The sequence below is a fragment of the Heloderma suspectum genome, chromosome 6, assembly GCF_057233095.1.
Source record: "Heloderma suspectum isolate Gila_16-S chromosome 6, 16-S_ref, whole genome shotgun sequence".
NCBI lineage: Eukaryota > Metazoa > Chordata > Lepidosauria > Squamata > Helodermatidae > Heloderma > Heloderma suspectum.
In genome coordinates, this window is record NC_139463.1 from 65,252,900 (window position 1) to 65,271,782 (window position 18,883).

Consider the following 18,883-nt stretch of genomic DNA (forward strand, 5'->3'; position numbering starts at 1 on the left):
CTTAACAAGATCAGCCTCGGATGGCCTTCTCTCTGTCCCAGCAGCCAGGACAGCTAGACTGGTGGGGACGAGGGAGAGGGCCTTTTCTGTGGTGGCCCCCACTCTGTGGAACTCCCTCCCTAGGGAACTCCGTCATGCCCCCTCTTTAATGAGCTTCCGTCGTGCATTAAAAACGTGGTTGTTCAGGCAGGCATTTGGGGTGGGTTAGGGTATTTAAAAAAAAAATTATGGTAGAATTTTATTGTTTTAAATTGTTTTACGGTGTGTTGTACATCGCCCAGAGTGGCTGGGTGACCAGCCAGATGGGCGATTAATAAATTTAATAATAAATAAATAATAAAAATTGAAATATGAACTTTATTTGTTTCTCTTGCAGAGTTCTCCAGCATCACCAGTCAGAGGAAAAATGTCACGTGTCGATTTCAAACCCAGGAGCCCACCTCAGACCCCACAGCAAAGCCATTCCCTTGGCGGAAGTGGAAGACTCACTTTATTTGCACACCAAAGACTTAGCCGTGGAATCTACTCAGTGGAAAGAGTCATGTGGAATTGTGCTTCTTTCCCCACCACCACCACCACCACCGCTCTGCCAACACCGGCCACCGACAAGACAGCGTCTCTCAGAGCTGGTGCTCCACCTCCTCCACACGAGAGGAGACCACCTTGCCGTCCACCAGCTCCTCAATGAGAGTCTTCACTCGACGGCTTGCAGAGGGCTCTGTAAGGAGGGACAGAAGACACTGAGTCTGGGGTGGGACGCTGGAGCGAAATACCCAAGATGCTGCTGGGGATGGGAGGCGTCATGGATGTTCAACATGGGAGACCTCCGGGGGCTGGCCCTATCCTCTCCGGGATATCTCAGAACCCTGGCTTGGATTTTCAGCTAAATGCTTAAGGGTGCAATCCTATCGGGATTATCGCCTCTGAATTCGGAGGTGGCCACCTATCCAATGCAGGGCAGGAGAAGCACAGAGGGGATCATTCCCTCCGCGCTTCTCCTGCCCTGCGTTTGTGGCTAGACAGCCGGTTTCAGCTGTTAGCCGTGGGAAGGCGGAGCGGGGGAGGAGGCTTCCAGATGACACATAGTATGTGCCATACTGGCATTTCCAAATTCCCCGCCCCGGAATGCCCCCCGGAATGCCCCGTTCTGGCCACTCCACGCTCCTCTTCAGAGCACGGAGCACAGGGCTGTTCCATGCTGCCTTTGAGGCAGCGCAGAATTAGGGGAAGGTCGGTTCCCGGAAAACCACATATCCTATGGCCATCTCTCCACTGACTAGCGGCCATAGGATCGCTCCCAAAGTAAGTCTCCAACCTGAGCAATGAGCACAAGGACCCATGGAAGGTTCATATGCACTGGGCACTTGGCACATCTTTTTCTTGATTTTACGGAAACGTTTTATTTTTCCCCACCAGCTAAACAGCTTTAATTTAAACGTATTAGACTGCCTGCATTTATGTTTCTGCTGGGGAGTCTTGGCCTTTGTTGGAGCAGCGTTGATTCTGTGCACGGAGTTTTCTCAGGTGCTGCTGGTGGTGGCACCTGCCGCCCTGCCTCTCTGCTCCTGAGGGACTTCGCTGCCTTGCCACCAAGGTGCTGACAACTTGCCAGTCCCATATTGTCTCGACCACCATCGTCAACCTTCTGAGGCCTTCTTTGGTCACCCTGGGCTCCCACCCAGCCCAGCTGAAATGTGACACCGGTCTCTCCCAGCGCCTGCCAAGCCAACCATGCGCTCCTGCTGCTTAGCACTGATTGCAGCGTCTGCCAAGCCACCGCTAACCCCCACGTAGAGGGGCTTGCAGTGCTCGGCCTCAGCAGGTGGCGAATGGGGGACTGCCAGCTCAGGACGGGCTGGGCACAGGCTGCCTTTCTTCCACTGAAGCTGTTGTGAGGGCTGGCCCTCAATGGCTGGCTTTCACTCATGGTTCAAAGTCAGCCTGTCTTTGGAGCCTGGAAGGAGTTTTCCCCCAGGTAAAAATGTTTAGGGATTCTTGGGTGGGTGGGTGGGTGGGTTAGTTTCTGCTCTTCCACAGAAGCATGTGGCTTGAAACATCTGGAGCTCTTGAACTCAGCACTTGAACTCAGCTTGTAGACTCTAGATTGTGCACCTGGTAAGAGGCTCTGCTTTTTAGGTGGGTGGTTGTATTAGATGCCCTTGGGTCTCTCCGAGGATGCTCATATGTGGCTCAGACACAGGCAGTGTTGCTAGATACTGGGGGGCTCTATCACTGACAGCTTGTTTAGAGTGGGACACATGCTCCCTTCCCGCTCCGCCCCCCCCCCCGACAAATCCTATGGCAAAAACTGACCTTTCTAAGCTCCCTTGTTAGCTGACTCACGTAGCCCTACAGATATTGCTGGGTGACAACTTCCGTCATCCCTGACCACTGCTCATGCTGGCTGGGCTCATGGGGGTCAGAGTCCAACAACATCTAGAGGGCAATAGATTCCTCCCCCCTAGCCTGGGGGTCCTACTCAGAATGAACAGCTGGCGTACAGCAGAGGTCATGCCCAGCAAATTTAAGGCAATTTTAGTGGGCTTGGGGTATGCTCAACTTGTCCTGATTCAACTCACTTTTTGAAGATTTCCATGATGTTGTGGGCATACCTACCCTACAAATTCAAATCGGTTCTCAAGCCTGCTTAATTGTCATGGCTCCCAACTAAGAATCCTAGGAATTGTAGTATCTCTGTCAAAAAAAAATCTCAACACTTGCACAATACTACATTTCCCATGATTCGGGGGGGGGGCACAGTATGCTGGTTAAAACTTAAAACTTACTTCAATATTGGTGGGGATGTATTTGGTGAATTGAGATCTGGACCAGACTATGAGCTTTTCTACACAAGGCATTTATTGTGCACTCATCATTCCCTACTCATGGTTGTTTACGGGTTCTTTAGACAAAGTTGTGACCCTGCAGTTTGGCTTCTGTTTCTAAACAGCACTTTCAACGAGTTTTTTTAGAGCAGGGAAGATGTGGCATTATTTAAAGAAAACAAACGAAAACGCTATTTCCACTTGTGTAATTGTGCTATTCCGCTATAGCACAGTGCCACCTAGAGCGGAAAAACGGGAACAGAAATGCTCATTGGGTATAGCTCAGATCTCAGTTCAGTGACAAAACTGAAAATAGATACAGTTGTTTAACAGCTTCATGTAACAGCTTAACAGCGCTTTGTCTCGATCATATCTCAATATATATTGGGGGGGGGGGTCAGCCTTTGGAATGTGGGGTAAATCCAGATATGCTGAATGACTGCAAAGCCCATTCAGTTCAGATGTGAGGAGGGCAGAGGATCTATGCAGCCCCTTTGGAGAAAGTCACCCCCAGGAATCTGATGAGGAAGAACAAGCAGTTTTCTTTTCATTTGTCTGAAAATATAATAAGAGAAGCTGGCAGAATCTCAGTCCAAAAACCTGCACAAAATTATGATCTGTTTTCCAGTTGGCATATATGCATATATATGCAGATTTCCCTGAAGGTAAAGGTGTCCCCAACCAGTCATGTCCGACTCTAGGCTGTGGTGCTCATCTCCATTTCTAAGCCAAAGAGCCAGCGCTGTCTGAAGACGCTTCCGTGGTCATGTGGCCGGCATGACTGAACACCGAGGTGCACGGAACGCTGTTACCTTTCCCGCCAAAGCGGTACCTATTTATCTACTTGCAATTTCTTGCTTTCAAACTGCTAGGTTGGCAGAAGCTGGGACTGAAGACAGGAGCTCACTCCGTCATGCAGCACTCGGGTCTCGAACTGCTGTCCTGCCGACCTTCTGGTCTGCAGTTCAGGGTCTTAACCACTAAGCCACCACAGCCCTAGATTTCCCTAAAGGATAGCCCTAAATATCAAGATGTTCTGCATACCTGGGGTAGTCGGTGGCTCAGCCTCTGACCTAAAGGGAGTAAAAGAAAGCTGAACGAGTGAAAAGATCCCCAGGCTTTCAAATTATGTAACATGAGGGTCATTTGTGCCACCCATTTCCCTATCTGAACCCTCCACATGGTAATCTAAGGCAGACAACTCATGGCCCTCCAAATGTTGTTAGACTGCAAGTCCCATAAGCTCTAGCCAGCACTGACAGCGGTGAGGAATCACCAACAGTGCAGTCTGGCAACATCTGGAAGGCTACAAGTTGCCCGCCCCTGATGTAGGGACCCATCCATATTACAAATATAATGTAAAGTAGAGTGCTCTCGTTCAGTGTTCCCATCAGCCAGCCACACCCTCCCCCAGGATATTCCATTCCAACCCTGCCAACTGTCAGCACCATTCTGTAGCCACTGGGCACGCTTACTGTGTACATGCATAGTGCATGCGCTGATAACTTGCTGATTAGACTACTGCAATGCACTTTACGTGGGGCTGCCCTTGAAGACAACTCGGAAATTGCAGCTAGTGCAAAATGCTGCAGTTAGACTGATGACCAGAACATCTCGTAAAGATCATATAGCATCAGTTTTAAAGGAATTGCACTGGTTGCCAATACGCTTCCAGTCAGAATTCAAGGTGCTGGTGATGACATTTAAAGCTCTAAGTGGCTCAGGACCTCAGTATTTGAGGGAGCGCCTCCCCCTATCTTTGTCTGCCTGAGGATTGAGTTCTGTTGGAGCAGCCCTCCTCTGCATCCCACCAGTGTGAGACATACACTATGGTGGGACGTGGGAGAGGGCCTTCTCTGCTGTGGCACCCCGGATGTGGAATGCCCTCCCCTCGGAGGCCCAGTTGACGCAGATGTTGGTTTCATTTCAGCGCCAAGTTAAAACATGGCTTTTCACCAAACCTTTGAGGGCTAAATGCATTCCCTAAAGTAGCACACTGTTTTAACTGTTTTATTGGTTTAGATTTTTTAATTGGTATTAGCTTGTTTAATGTTTTGATATGCTTTTAGCTGTTTACATTATTTACTGTTTTATACTATTTAAATTGATTTTGCCTCTACGTCACCCTAAAATCTTAATGATATAGGGTAGGATACAAGTGAAATAAATAAATAAATAGTGCTCAGTGGAGCGTTCCCCTCCTTAGGTTTTTTTTCCTAATAATTTTTTGTCATGTTGCAAAATTTGGGGTTCTCCCAAACTTGGTGACCCCTCCCTCTTGTGCATGGACAGTGCCATTTTGGCTACGTAAGTATCCACACACACCTTTGGAAATAAAGTGAATGATTACTAAGCAGCCCAGTGAGGCAGTCCGCGCCTCCGGTCCCCGTGCCTTCTTACCCTTCAAGAAGGTGCCGGTAAGTGGCAATCTCCTGTTCCAATCTGTTCTTGATATCCATCAGCCGCTTGTAGTCCTCAGCTTGGCGCTGGGCATCAGATCTCAGCTGGAGCAGCTCTGCCTCCCTGGCCGCGACAAGATCACGCAGTCGTGACAGCTCCATCCCGTAGCGGGATTCGGTCTCAGCCAAGGTGCCCTCCAGGGCTCCTTTCTGGAAACAAAGAGGGAAGTTATATGGAGGGTGCAAGAAGGTAACCGGCAGCCCTGCAGGGCATTTTCAACACAGATAGTGGATCATGAGGCTTCGGACAGCCTTACAAACTTGGTTTCCTTTGGAGGAAAGAGTGCAGAAGACTTAGGAATCTGGATGTGCACAAATGTTTACCCTGAGGAGGAAAGAAGATCATGGGCTTCTTCCCACGGAGCTTTTATCCTGCTATAGAGATCGTTCACTCTTAGAAGTTTGCGGGCCCTTTAGATGATGTCGTCAACCTCCCCGACACCTCCCGCACTAAATGACCTTTATTCTGCTTTATAAAAGATCAGAGATAATGAGCTATTACATTACCCCGCTTGAAAATTAAATTCCCCCCGTGAAAAAGAAAAAGCGGCAAGAAGTGGAGCTCGAGGAGAAACATATGGAAGACTCAGATAAGCGGGGGGGGGGGGAAGGAAGCACATGTAAAGGGAGTCCATTGTGATCCTCCATTTAAAATGAAAGCAGAGAGCCCCGTTTTAAATGCGAGATTTTAGGCTGGTGTAGAGATGCTCCATGTTAACCTTTCTGTGACCAAGTCATCCTGCTCCTTATACTGGCTGGCTTCCTTTCATGCATCATTTGCATTTCAAGGTTCTAGTCCTTCAAGCAGGGTTGGCAACATGTGGCCTGTGTACACCACCCACCACCCACTGTCCTCTTGTGTGGGCCCTGCTGCTACACCACCAAATTCGAGAGCAATGGCAAACCTAATAGATGGTAATAATCAAAGGGACAGAATTTCAAGCTAAATGTGCCCTTCCTCGGACTCCATAGTGGCTGGCCACCCAAATTCAGCAGCAAACCACCCGTTTTTTTGCCAACGTGTTTCATAGCCCCTCTCCAGCTAGCCTCTGCCCTTTATCGCCTCCCCCTCCAACTTGGTGCCTTCTTTTGTGCTGGTCTCTGTGCTAGGACTGGCCTCTCCACCCCTAGTGAGGAAGAACTGGTGGACAGTGTATGTCGGAACGCAGCCCCCAGGCTCCCACAACTGCGCAAGCATTCCAAGCTTATGTGGTGGCATGTTGCTAAAGGGCACCATGCTCCTGTGGGTTGATCTTCGACCCCGTTACCTCCCGCTGCAGAGTGGCCAAAGGAACTACTACACAATCTGAGACTGAGGCTATTTCTACACGAGGCATTTATCATGTGCTCACGATTGGTTGCTCGCAGATGTTCGTGGGTCCTATACACTATGTTGTCATCCTCCAGGCACCTCCCGCTCTTTGCAAGCTTTATCGTACTGTTTTCCATGACGAGGAAACTCCAGCGTTTTTGCTCCTCCCGCAATTTACTGCTTTAACTCTTATGTGTACTGATGTTGTGGCAGTTTATCACAAATAACACAACAGCACCATCTAGTGGCTTTATAATGGAACATATAGGCCTTGCCGAGGAAAAAAAGAAGGAAAAAGCCACCTAGAAAGGACCCGATCTAATCCTGCAAGGAATCCGGAAGAAGCCCTGGTAAAGTTGTGGGAATTTTGCCTGGTGTAGAAATGCTCTGAGATGCACCCACTGGATTCCCCAGTATTGTCTACTCCAGTAGCAGAAACTCTCCAAGTCTCAAGCAGAGGGAGAGAGAGATCTTTTCCTGCACCTGCTACCTGGCCCTTTTAACTGGAGATGCTGCAGATTGAGCCCGGGATCTTCTGTGTGCAAAGCCTTGACCATGTAATGTCAACTGTAAACCTCCCAGGCAGGGACTACTTTCTTCTTATGTTTGAACAATACCAACTCAAAAGGAGGGAAGGCAATGCAGGAAAGGAACCACAGCACTCGCCAGCCTGGGAAGAATTAGAAGCTTCCCAGCCACAAGGAGACAAACCAGAATGAAAACATATCCATTGATTAAACATTTCAGCTGCAACCCTACAGGTCCCTGGGAGGGTATCCCCGGGTCTATGGGGCGGTTTGGACCTCCCCTTTCAAGGGCAGAGAGAGGTCTGCCCTCCGTGTGGGCTATCCAATCTCGGACACCCCCACATAACCCCAGCAGAACTGCCACATGGGGCCACCTAAGACTTTTTGCTGCCCGAGGCAAAGAACAGGATGGCATGGCGCCCTCTCCCACTCCATGTACAAAAGTTGCCCAGACTATTCCTTCAACACTGAGAATGAGACTGCACCTGAAGGCATCAGGCTAACTTAGGGGGCGAAGGGCAGGCTGCATGGCCCACAGTCCTCTCCTCCAACACCTTGCTGCCACCTGTCAGGAATGAATCTGAGCGTGTGGAAATAGTTAGCAGCTCAGACTCAGAATGGGAACAGCCAGAACTGGGGGAGGCTCCCTCCCTAGTGAGCTCAGATATGGGAAGGCCTTCTTCTCAAGACCTTGGCACACAGATGGCTTGACCTGAAGGGCTCCCCCCTCTCCTCCTCCATGAGAACCCAGGTCTCGGGGGAGGAGGAGAGTGAGGGGCGTGACTTGAGAGATGCTAGGGTCCGTTGCTCAGCGAAGCAGGAAAAGTTAGAGGCGGAGCTCAGACGCTCCTCCAGGTTGGCTATGCACCTACGTAGGAGGGAGCCACTGTAAGGGAGGGGCATCCCCCCCCCTAAGCTAGTCTGGCCGGGAAGTTCTTGTTCAAACTGCCAGCAACTTCTCCAACTTCCACTTCAGCTCCTCTATTGGTAGCCATAATTGTGTGGAGTAGCTGTTTCCTTTGTAGCCTGAGATTCTCCTAGAATTTGCATTTGTAAGGAACCTGTTCATTCACTAATAAAGCAGTGAGCCTGAAGCCTGGTATCTTGGACTGTGTTGAGTTTGCAAAGGGTGAGGACGAAGAAACGTGACACCACCTCCCAGCATTTGCTGCCTGAGGCAACTGCCTCATTCTGCCTAATGCTAGGGCCGGCCCTGCTTCCACAGGACTTGCCCCTTCAATGTCAGGGCTCCGGCATCAGAAGAGGCAAAAGGGGAGCGGATTGCGGCGTGTCACAGGTGGATCAGGGGAGGCTTTGGGTCCTGTAGATCCCAGACAGACCCTGAACACAAAGGACGATTTAGCTGGCATACATAATTCCCCTCCCATTGGTTGCAATCGGAGGCAAATCATAAAACAAATCGATGACAAGATGAGAACAGCAAGGAAGGGAGGAAAACGCCCCTCCTCCCTCCATTCTGCCCCACTGGCGCAAGTCCAGCAAGAACATAGGAACATAGGAAGCTGCCTTATACCAAGTCAGTGTCAGGGTGGACACTGAGCCCTTAGAACCTCAGAGCAGTTCTGATTCTGAGAAGGAACAGCCGTCCATGGGAGAGGAGCACGCTCATCCCTCCCAGGCCCTGCAGCTGGCAGAGATTCCTCCTGCCGGCATTCCAGACATAGATAGTGGTCCTGGGAGTGAAAGAGCACGGGAGGAGGGCTGGCTGGATGCTCAACGGAGACGCAAAGAGCGACGAGCTATGGAGGGCGCAGAAAGGAGGCGTAGCGCCCGTTTGGCACGCAAGCAACGGTCGCGTCCAGAGGACCCAAGGGAAAAGGGGAGGGACTCTCCCTAGCCCATAAGTTCAGGGTCTGCAAGTGATTCTCGTTCAAACGGGGACCAACTGTTTCCAACCCGGGGCATAGGTTACGCTGCTGTTCATAGCTTAGTCGCTGGTGATAGTTATTAAGTTGTAAAAGGAATAAAGCCTTGAAAAGAATCCTTTGTCTGTCTGGAGTTGGCTACTGGAGCAGACTGAAAGAGGCCAGCTAGGGCCTCCTGACAGTCAGACCCTGGGCCCATCTAGCCTGGTATTGTAGACACTGACCGGCAGCACCTCTCCAGGGATTCCGGCAGGATTCTTACCTCGCCCCAGCTGGAGAAGACGGGGATCGAACCTGGGACTTTCTGCATGCAAAGCATGTGCTCTGTCACACTGAGCTATGGTTCTTCCCTTTGGAGGAGCTTTGGAGGAGGCAGTTTGCGTGCTTTTGGATCTCCCAGCCGTTGGTGATAGGATTGCTCTGTTGAATTCACATATTCCAGGGGTGGGGGACCTCTGTCAGCCCAAGAGCCAAATTCAATCTTGGAGAAGCTTTCGGGGGCTACGTTCCAGGGATAGGAGGGGCCGAAGGCAAAAGGGGCGGGCCCCCAAATACCAGCATATTGCAGCTCACAGCTCCTACTGCCAGTAACTGAGCCTTAGGGGAGGCATTTCAACCTTTTAGAAGGGTGGGGGGAGAAAAAGAGGATGGGGACATTTGGGGAGTCCCCGGGGGCTGGATTGGGACCCTGGGCCTGACATATACAATGATGTCAAGAAAGAATGTAATGCAGAGAAAAGAGCAATATTCTGAACTGTATTGGGAGGGGAGGCTCTAAGAGGCCGGCACTATTTATTTATTATTTATTTATTGCATTTATATCCCGCCTTTTTTCCTCCAAGGAACTCAAGGCGGCTTACATAATCCTCCTCCTCTCCATTTTATCCTCACAACAACAAGCCTGTGAGGAGGGTTGGGCTGAGAGTCTGTGACTGGCCCAAAGTCACCCAGTGAGCTTCCATGGCTGAGTGTGGACTAGAACCCGGATCTCCCAGCTCCCAGTCCAACACTCTCGCCACTGCTTCTCAGAATTCTCAAGCCTATTTGTGGGCAGAGAAACCGGGGGGACAATTTCACCGAATCTCTCCTAGGGGAGGAGAAATTCTCCCACAGTTTCTCTCAGATGGGGCTCACTTTTGGCAGGGGTTGTAGCACAGCGTCTTTCTTGTGTCCTCAGGGTGTTTTGGTTTACTGCACTGCTTCTCCAGGTGGTCACGGCATCAACTGTGTTGAGGCTTCCACTTTTCTGAGGCAGAATTTTGAATTTCTTTTGGTGGTATGTTTGAGCTTGCCTCATCCCTGCGAGGCGGCCAAGGGTGCTGTGCGTATTTTCTCTTTCTCGCGATGACACATCTTCCCATGGCTCTGCAGCCTCCCAGGCCACCTGCCCTTCCTGGACTGCAAGAGCCCCGTGGGAGGAATCGCCTCACGACATCTTCCTCACGACGGCTTCGACTGAAGTGCGGGAAGCCGAGGAGGCTGCAGGCTGCCACAGAGACGACTGTACAGTGACAGCCAGGATGCTCACACACACTCCTCAGCCACCTCATAAGTTAGGTAAGCCCAAGCGCCCCAAACCCAGCCCATGAGGATTTCTCCGAAATTTCTCCTCCTTTGAATTTCTTTTCGAAAGCCATTTCTTTTCTATCAAATGGAATGAGAATGGTCGGAAAAATGCGGGAGGAATTTTCGGCACAGCGCTGTTTCTTAGTGACGTCTATGCTTTCTACAACAACTAGCGCAACACGGGCCTGTCGCAGTAGTGGTGATTCAGAACAGTGATACAAACACACAGGCAGGGCTCGTGGCAAGGGCAGCCCAGTCCTTATCTTTACTCCGCTCAGAGCAGGATGAGAGCCCCATTCTCCTCAAGCCCCTCTTTCAAGACAGCAGGCTGCCAGAAGCCCACAAAACGTGATTCCCGTTGCACCACCAGGACGGAAAGGCAATAAAGCCCCTAGATGGCCTTGCTACCTTGTGGTCAGAACTAAAGCCCAAGCCATGTCGATGTGGTGTACTGGTTAGAGCATCCGCCCCCAGCCCGACATCCTCCAGGTGAGTGGGAGTGCAACTCCCATCATTCCTAACCAGCATGGGGATGATGGGAGTTGTAGTCCAACACATCTGGCTGGGTTCAAGTGCCGGACTAGGACTGAAGAGACCCAGGTTCAAATCCCCACCCAGCCATGAAGCTCAGCAGGTGGCCTTAGGCTGGTCACTCTCTCCTAGCCTAAGCTACCTCACAGGGTTGTTGTGAAGATTTTAAAAAATTGGGATGGGGGGTAGAACCATGGTCACTACCTTGAGCTCCTTGGAGGAAAAGTGGGATGTAAGTATAATAACTAAATAAAGAAATGGCCTGAAGCTGCAAGGACAGGTGTGTCAGACAGACAGGGATTCAGGCCCAGTGTCAGGGATGAGTCTAAGCACCTTGAGACGTCTGACAGGAGCAGCTAGATCAGAGGCCGGGGGAGGGACCCTCCCTAGTGAGCCAAAATGCTGGAAGGGAGTCCTCCCAAGAACTTAACTAACGGATGGCCCAGGCTGAGTCCCTGCCCACTCCCCACCGTAAGAACGCAAGTTTCCAAGGAGGAGGAGGAAGTGGGCCATGACTTGAGAGAAGCTAGGGCGTGATGCAAAGCAAAGTGGGAAAAGTTAGGGGCAGGGCTCAGACGCTGCACCTGGATAGCCACTCTTGGAAGCCAATGTAGGAGGGAGCCACCCTGAGGGAGGGGCATCCCTGCGAAGCTAGCTTGGCCAGAAGGTTCATCCCTCAAACGGCCAGCACCTTTCTCTCCCACTAGTTCGTCTCCTCTGCTTAGAGATTGTTCAGTAGTTGTTTAGAGCCTGAGGGCAGCCTGAGAGTTTTCCTTGAATCTGCATTTGTAGAAAGACTAGGCTCTAACAAAATAAAGTCGTATTAGACTGAAGCTTTGTCTACTGTGGTGTTGATTACGAAGGGAAAGGAGGATCCACATCTGACACCCCATTCATGCACTCGTCTTTTAGCAACACCCCACAGCCATCCCTGGCATTGTAGGGAAGCCTGAATCTTTGCTCGCTCCCATCATACCTATAAAATAACATGCCATGGACAATCCCACTGCCCCCTCCCAAAAGATAAAAATATCAAACCACTTCACCAAAGGAACCCAAATTCCATAGCGAAGAAAAGGTACAATTCTGCAACCTGCATAGAACGTCCAAATGAAACTCTGTGTCTGCTTGTCCCAAGTACAGGCTAAGAGAAATGTGGCATGCTGAAGTGCCATCTGTCTCCTCACTGACAATCCTGTTCAGTCGATACACACACTAAGATTTCAACAGGCACGGCCCATAGACTTTCACATACTATGTTTGCAGCCTTAAGGGCTAGTAACTTGGGTTTTTTTTAAAAGGGGTTAATGAAAACTGAGATTCAATTGCCATGTCCAATACCAAACACTGTGTTTGTACCTCATAACCACTGAGTCCGCAGCACCCTGCCAATAGCTTTTTTCATATGGGCCCTTAGCATGTCAACAGCTTGGAAAATCGCTGATACCGACCGTACTCCGGAGAGACTGCAGCTCGATCTCCAAGGCCTGGGCCAAGCGTTTCAGCTCTGTGATCTTCAGCTGAGCAGCCTGGAGAGCTTCAGTACTGATGGCAACCTCCTGGTTGATTGCGTCACACTGCAAGAGAGGAGAAGCCAAATTCCTGGAGGAGAAGGCTATCAATGGCCACTAGTCCTGATGGCTATGTGCTACCTCCAGTACCAGAGGCAGTGAGCCTACGTACACCAGTTGCTGGGGAACATGGGCGGGAGGGTGCTGTTGCACTCCTGTCCTACTTGTGAGTTTCCCATGGGCAGCTGGTCATCCCCTGTGCGAGCAGAATGCTGGACTAGGTGGGCCCTTGGTCTGATCCGGCAGGGCTGTTCTGATGTTCTTATAGTTCTGGTCTGACTGTCCATGTAAGTTCCCTTCTGAAAGGGTGGGTGTTTGCTGTTTCTAATCAAATCAAATCAAAGTTCTGCACTAAGGTATTTCGATACTTCGAGCCACCCACCCGCCCCAACATTCTGCACCCTAAAGAGATAATGCAAATTAAATGAATGTGTGTGTGTTTCCTTCCTTGTTTTATCTCGCCTCATTTCTTTTACTTCTGTTAGCCACTCAGGGGGCAAGGAGCAATACAGAGCACTGAAGTAAGACATCCTTTGCTCCCACACTCATCTACTGCCTCCTCTTCCCTCGTGTGTCTTTTGAGATTTCATGAAATGCCCCAGAGTTCTTAAACTTAATCTCTGTGGTCATAAGGACTAGAAACATTAGGGGGGGTGTTAAAACATCAAGAACAAGAGAGCCAGTGTGGTGTAGTGGCAAGAGTGTTGGACTGGGAGCTGGGAGATCCGGGTTCTAGTCCCCACTCAGCCATGGAAGCTCACTGGGTGACTTTGGGCCAGTCACAGACTCTCAGCCCAACCTACCTCACAGGGTTGTTGTTGTGAGGATAAAATGGAGAGGAGGAGGATAATGTAAGCCGCCTTGGGTGCCTTGCAAGAGGAAAAAAGCGGAATATAAATGCAATAATAAATAAAATAAATAAACAGTTCTCTGAATGTTCAGCACTTGCAAAATGTGATTGCAGAAGCTCAAGCCTTAGTAATGAAACACTGTTAGTCTTTAAGGTGCCACAGACTCTTTTTGTTTTCATACCTGCTTAGATGTCATAGAAGCCCCCACGGCTTCCTTTATTTCTATGAGGCACATCCTGTCTTTTGGTCATCAGGTTTTCTGGTGATGGTGGGAAAAAATGGCCACAAAGAGAAACTAAGGGTGGGAATTCTGGGTAAAGACATGCAAATGGCATGAGTCAAAAGCCCTTCATCTCTAGGCATTGTCAGAAGAGGAAAAGAGCAGTGACAGAGAGTAGCTCAGGGATGTGATGTGAGAACTCAACCAACAGAAAAATCTCACAGAAGCAGCTCAAAGCCCATTTTTATATCCTGCCTCTTTCCTATTCCTGCAGACACACACACATACCCTGTCGCCACATCACTTTTGCGTGAGACCACCTTACGCTGGCAAACTGCCACCTCCCCCCTCTTGGCATGTTAGCCATCTCAGCATCTCTCTTTGCCAAGCCCTTCCCAGACCTGGGAGTTATGCAGCGCCTCGGCCTCCCGGCGGTTCTTCTCCATGACTTCCTCATACTGGTCACGGATCTCGGACAGGATTTTCTGTAGGTCAGCACCAGGCGTGGCGTCCACCTCCACGGTGATGGTGCCCCCGAGCCGCCCCTGCAGAGAGGCCACTTCCTGTGGGTGGAGAGAGAGGTGATGCTTACACATCAGCAGGGAACCAGCCAGAATCCATGAGGGGCAAAGGCGGGATAGATACAGGCTGCAGTCATCAGCGCCACACCCCAAGCATGCATTGAACAAACATAAGCGGAACTGTTGCAAGTGGGGACCTGCAACAAAATGTTGCAGTGGGAACGACTCCTGCACAGTGTCCCACACTGTACAGCCCCAGCAGTCACTCAGCATTCGACAGCCGCTGGCTCAGTCCTAACCGAGTTGTTTCTGCGATTCCACCCCCCACCCACCCGCTTACAGTTTTTATCTTTCCCTCCAAGATTTGTTGTTCTGCTTCAAACCTCAGAGCTGCACTGAGCCTGCTGATAACCCCCCTTTTGTGTGGGTGGTGCTGTTTCGGCTGCATCAGTGACGGCACTCGTGCCCGAACGCCGGAAGTAGAGGGCATTTTATTCAGTTGCGTGGCGAGGGAGTCGTATGTGCGAACCGCTTTCATATGGCTCTAGTGATCCGCATACTCCGTGGAAGGCTTCAAAAGGTGCATTTCCCTGACCTCCGGAAAGCACTTAAAAAGCAACAGCTCTGTTCCTGTGTTTTCTTTATTGCAGAGATTTCCAACCCCCTATATGCAAAATGGCTTGGGGCACATAGCAACGGAATTAAAACACTTAGCAAGCAATCCTATGGCCGCTAGTCAGCAGCTAGACGGCCATAGGATATGTGGGTTTCTGGGAACCGACCTCGGAGCCTGTGCTCCGAGGTCGGTTCCAAGAGAACCGACCTTCCCCCCTTTCCGTGCTGCCTTGCAAGCAGCATGGAACAGCCATGCGCTCCACACCCAGAAGAGGAGCGCAGAGTGGCCAAAACAGGGCGTTCCGGGGGGCATTCCGGGGCGGGGAGGGCATCCTGTGTGTCGTCTGGCAGCCTCCTCCCCTGCTCTGCCTTCCTGTGGCTAGACAGCCGAATCAGCTGTCTAGCTGCAAATGCAGGTCAGGAGAAGTGTGGAGGGGACGATGCGCTCTGTGCTCCTCCTGCCCTGCATTGGATAGGCGGTCGCCTCCGAGTTCGGAGGTGGCCGCCTATCCCCACAGGATTGCGCCCTTCTCTGCTTTAGTTCATCTTTGCATATACCAGGAAGGGCGAATGCAGGCAACAATTGACCAAGGAGTAACTTATGACAATGTGCATGTAACCAGCTCCTTGGAAACCCCAGTTGTCTGTATCTTCCTGCCATCCTGGAAGAGGAGTTTTAGCATTCATCCCATTGGCCATGCTGGCTGGGAATTATGGGAGTTGCAGTCCAACCCATCAGGAGGGGATCAGGTTGGGGAAGGCTGCCACTATTTATTCATTCATTCATTTATTTATTCATTTCATTTCATTTCTATACCACCCAACAGCCAAAGCTCTCTGGGTGGTTCACAAAAATTAAAACCACAAAGTGCAGCGTAAAACAATATAAAATACGAACGCTTAAAACCACAGTATAAAAGTACAACCAGAATAAAACCTAACAGCAATGCAGAGATTTAAAATACAGATTTAAAACATCAGAGCTAAAAGATTAGGAAGCTACAAGGCTAAAATACTGGGAGAATAAAAAGGTCTTCACCTGGCGCCGGAAGGAGAACAACATAGGCGCCAGGCGAACCTTTCTAGGGAGCTCATTCCACAGCCAGGGGGCCACAGCAGAAAAGGCCCGCCTCACTTCCTTTGGCAGGGGCTCCCAGAGAAGGACCCCTGAGGATGATCTTAGGGCCCAGGCAGGCACATATGGGAGGACATGATCCTTCAGACAGCCTAGCCCCAAGCCATTAAGGGCTTTGAATTGGGCCCGGACACTGACTGGCAGCCACTGCAGCTGGAAAAGTACTGGCATAATGTGTCTCCTTGGCCAGTCCCCATCAACAAACTCACTGCCCTGTTTTGGACTAGCTGAAGTTTCCAGACTGTTTTCAAAGGCAGCATGTATAATGCATTGCAGTAATCCAGACGAGAGGTTATCAGAGCATGGATAACTGTAGCTAGGCTATCTCTGTCCAGATAAGGGCATAGTTGGTATATCAGCCAAAGCTGATAAAAAGTGCTCCATGCCACTGAGTCCACCTGTGCCTCAAGTGGCAGTTCTGGGTCCAAGAGCACTCCCAATTACGAACCTGATCCTTTACAGGGAGTGCAACCCCCTCCAGAACAGGTTGAACATCACCTAGCCGGGCTGACGAACCACCCACTAACAGTACCTCTGTCTTGTCTGGACTGAGTTTCAGTTTATTGGCCCTCATCCAGACCATTACTGTGCCCAGGCACTGATTCATAATAGCCACTGCCTCACCTGGTTTGATGAAAAAGAGAGGTAGATCTGGGTGTCATCCGCATATTGATGGCACCTCAGCCTACACCTCCAAATAACCTCACCCAGTGGTTTCATGTAGATGTTGAACACCATGGGAGATAAAATAGAGCCCTGTAGAATCATAGAATCACAGAATAGTAGGGTTGGAAGGGGCCTATAAGACCATCGAGTCCAACCCCCTGCTCAATGCAGGAATCCAAGTCAAAGCATCCCTGGCAGATGGCTGTCCAGCCTCGTCTTGAATGCCTCCAGTGTGGGAGAGCCCACCGCCTCCCTAGGTAATCAGTTCCATGGTCGTATCGCTTTAACAGTCAGGACGTTTTTCCTGATGTTCAGCTGGAATCTGGCTTCCTGTCACTTGAGCCCTTGATTCCGTGACCTACATGCTGGGATGATTGAGAAAAGATCCTGGCCTTCCTGTCTGTGACAGCCTTTCAAGTCCTTGAACGGTGCTATCCTATCTCCCCTCCTCTTCTCAAGGCTCACCATGCCCAGTTCTTTCAGTCTCTCCTCACAGGACTTTGTTTCCAGTCCCCTGATCATCCTCGTTGTTCTCCTCTGAGCTTTTTCCAACTTGTCTGCATCCTTCTTAAAGTGTGGTGCCCAGAACTGGACACAGGACTCCAGATGAGGCCTAACCAGTGCTGAGCAGAGGGGAACTAGTACTTCACGGGATTTGGAAGCTATGCTTCTATTAATGCAGCCCAAAGTAGCATTTGCCTTTTTTGCAGCCACATCACATTGCTGACTCACGTTCAGCTTGGAACCCCATGGCATAGCTGCCAAACCACACAGGAATAATCCTCCAGCATCGCCTTCTGGAATTGGCCATCCAAGCAGGAGCAGGACCACCACAGCATGGTGCCTCTACTCCCAACCCAGACAACCTATCCAGCAGGATACAAGGTGGATGGTACTGAAAGCCGCCGAGAGGTCCAGGAGAATCAACAGAGTCACACTCCCCCCGACCCTCTCCCAGCAGAGGTCATCCCACAGGGCGACCAAGGCAGTCTGTGTTCCAAAACCAGGCCTGAAGCCCAAGGGAAATGGATCTAGATCTCTCCCACGCTAGCTCTGCTTGCTCATTAACTTTGGTGGTCTTCCACTTCCAGGCCATTCTCAGTGCCCTTTCAAACAGTGGAGGCTGCTGTCTCCGATGTCGGTGGGGCAGTGAATCCCCTCTGGGTTTCAGCCAGAACCACTCAGAACTCAAAAGGAGCTATCCAAGGTGCTGAACCCATTTTGGGGATAGGGTTTGGCACCTTGGATAGCTCCTTTAGAGTTCCGACTGGAGCCCAGAGCGGATTCACTGCCCCACTGACATCGGAGCCCCCAGCCTCCACTGATTTCAAATGAGGGCTGAACTACTGCTCTTGCTCTCAGATGTGAAACCCTGGGGAGATAAAATGGTACAGGCAGACCCAAGAACCACAACTCAGTGGTAGAGTACATGCCGTACACACAGGAGGCCCCCAGGTTCCATCCCTGGCCTCTCCAGTCAAAGGATCTCCGGTGATGGGAAAGGCTCCTCTCGGCTTGAGACCCTGGAGGGCCGCTGCCAGTCTGCGTAGACCATATTGGGCTAGATGGACCAATGGCCTAGCATAAGCCAGCTTCCTGTGTTCCCTGTCACCCTTTGCTTTGAATCAAGGAAGCGGGACGATACTGTCTTTGAACAAGGGCATCCTGCCCAACTATTTCTGCCCAGGAAGATGGAAGTAGTCCTGCTCTACCCTACACGCACACCCCAGATTGTTGATGGGATTGCAAGGTCTCCAGACCCTCAGAGACAGCGAGAGGAGCCTGGGGGATTGTCAGGAGCGCCCCTGTTGCCTTCTGGAATCCTCAAGTAGCCAGAATCAACACGCAGACAAAAGGGCTCTTTTCCAAGGCTTCATTTCCATTCAACCTAATGACGCTTACAGATGCTAATTGCCTGAGACTAAGTGGAAAACTCAAAAAAGCAGCCTGCCAGGGGATCCTAAGTGTTGGGAACGTCAGTTGGTCTCCGTTTGGAGAAAAGCACAGCAAGTCTCTGAACTTAAGGAGTAGGAGGGGAGAGTCCCCCCCATCCCGTAGGGCCTCGGGGCACAGCTGTTGTCGTTGCGCCAGTTGAGCTGAGCGCCTCCTCTCGGTGCCCGCAACCTCCCGCTTGTCTCTGCGCTTGCGCCTCGTGTCTAGAAGCTCAAGTTGTCCCTCCTTCTCCATGCCAGGGTCAC

The 18,883-nt window shown here is 50.7% G+C and overlaps 1 protein-coding gene across 2 annotated transcripts in view; it reads right to left on the minus strand.

The window, feature by feature from the left end:
- Positions 1-338: 338 nt before the first annotated feature.
- LOC146341048 (keratin, type I cytoskeletal 19-like) overlaps positions 339-18,883 on the minus strand; it is a 30,097-nt gene continuing 11,552 nt past the window's right edge. For both annotated transcript variants that reach the window (XM_084808259.1, XM_084808260.1), the window contains 5 exons: positions 14,150-14,311; positions 12,558-12,683; positions 5,226-5,434; positions 3,870-3,898; positions 339-718 (listed from right to left, as the gene is read on the minus strand). In XM_084808259.1, the coding sequence (XP_084664385.1) occupies positions 621-718; positions 3,870-3,898; positions 5,226-5,434; positions 12,558-12,683; positions 14,150-14,311 (624 nt within the window). In that variant the 3' untranslated portion in view covers positions 339-620. The remainder of the gene's footprint in view (positions 719-3,869; positions 3,899-5,225; positions 5,435-12,557; positions 12,684-14,149; positions 14,312-18,883) is intronic.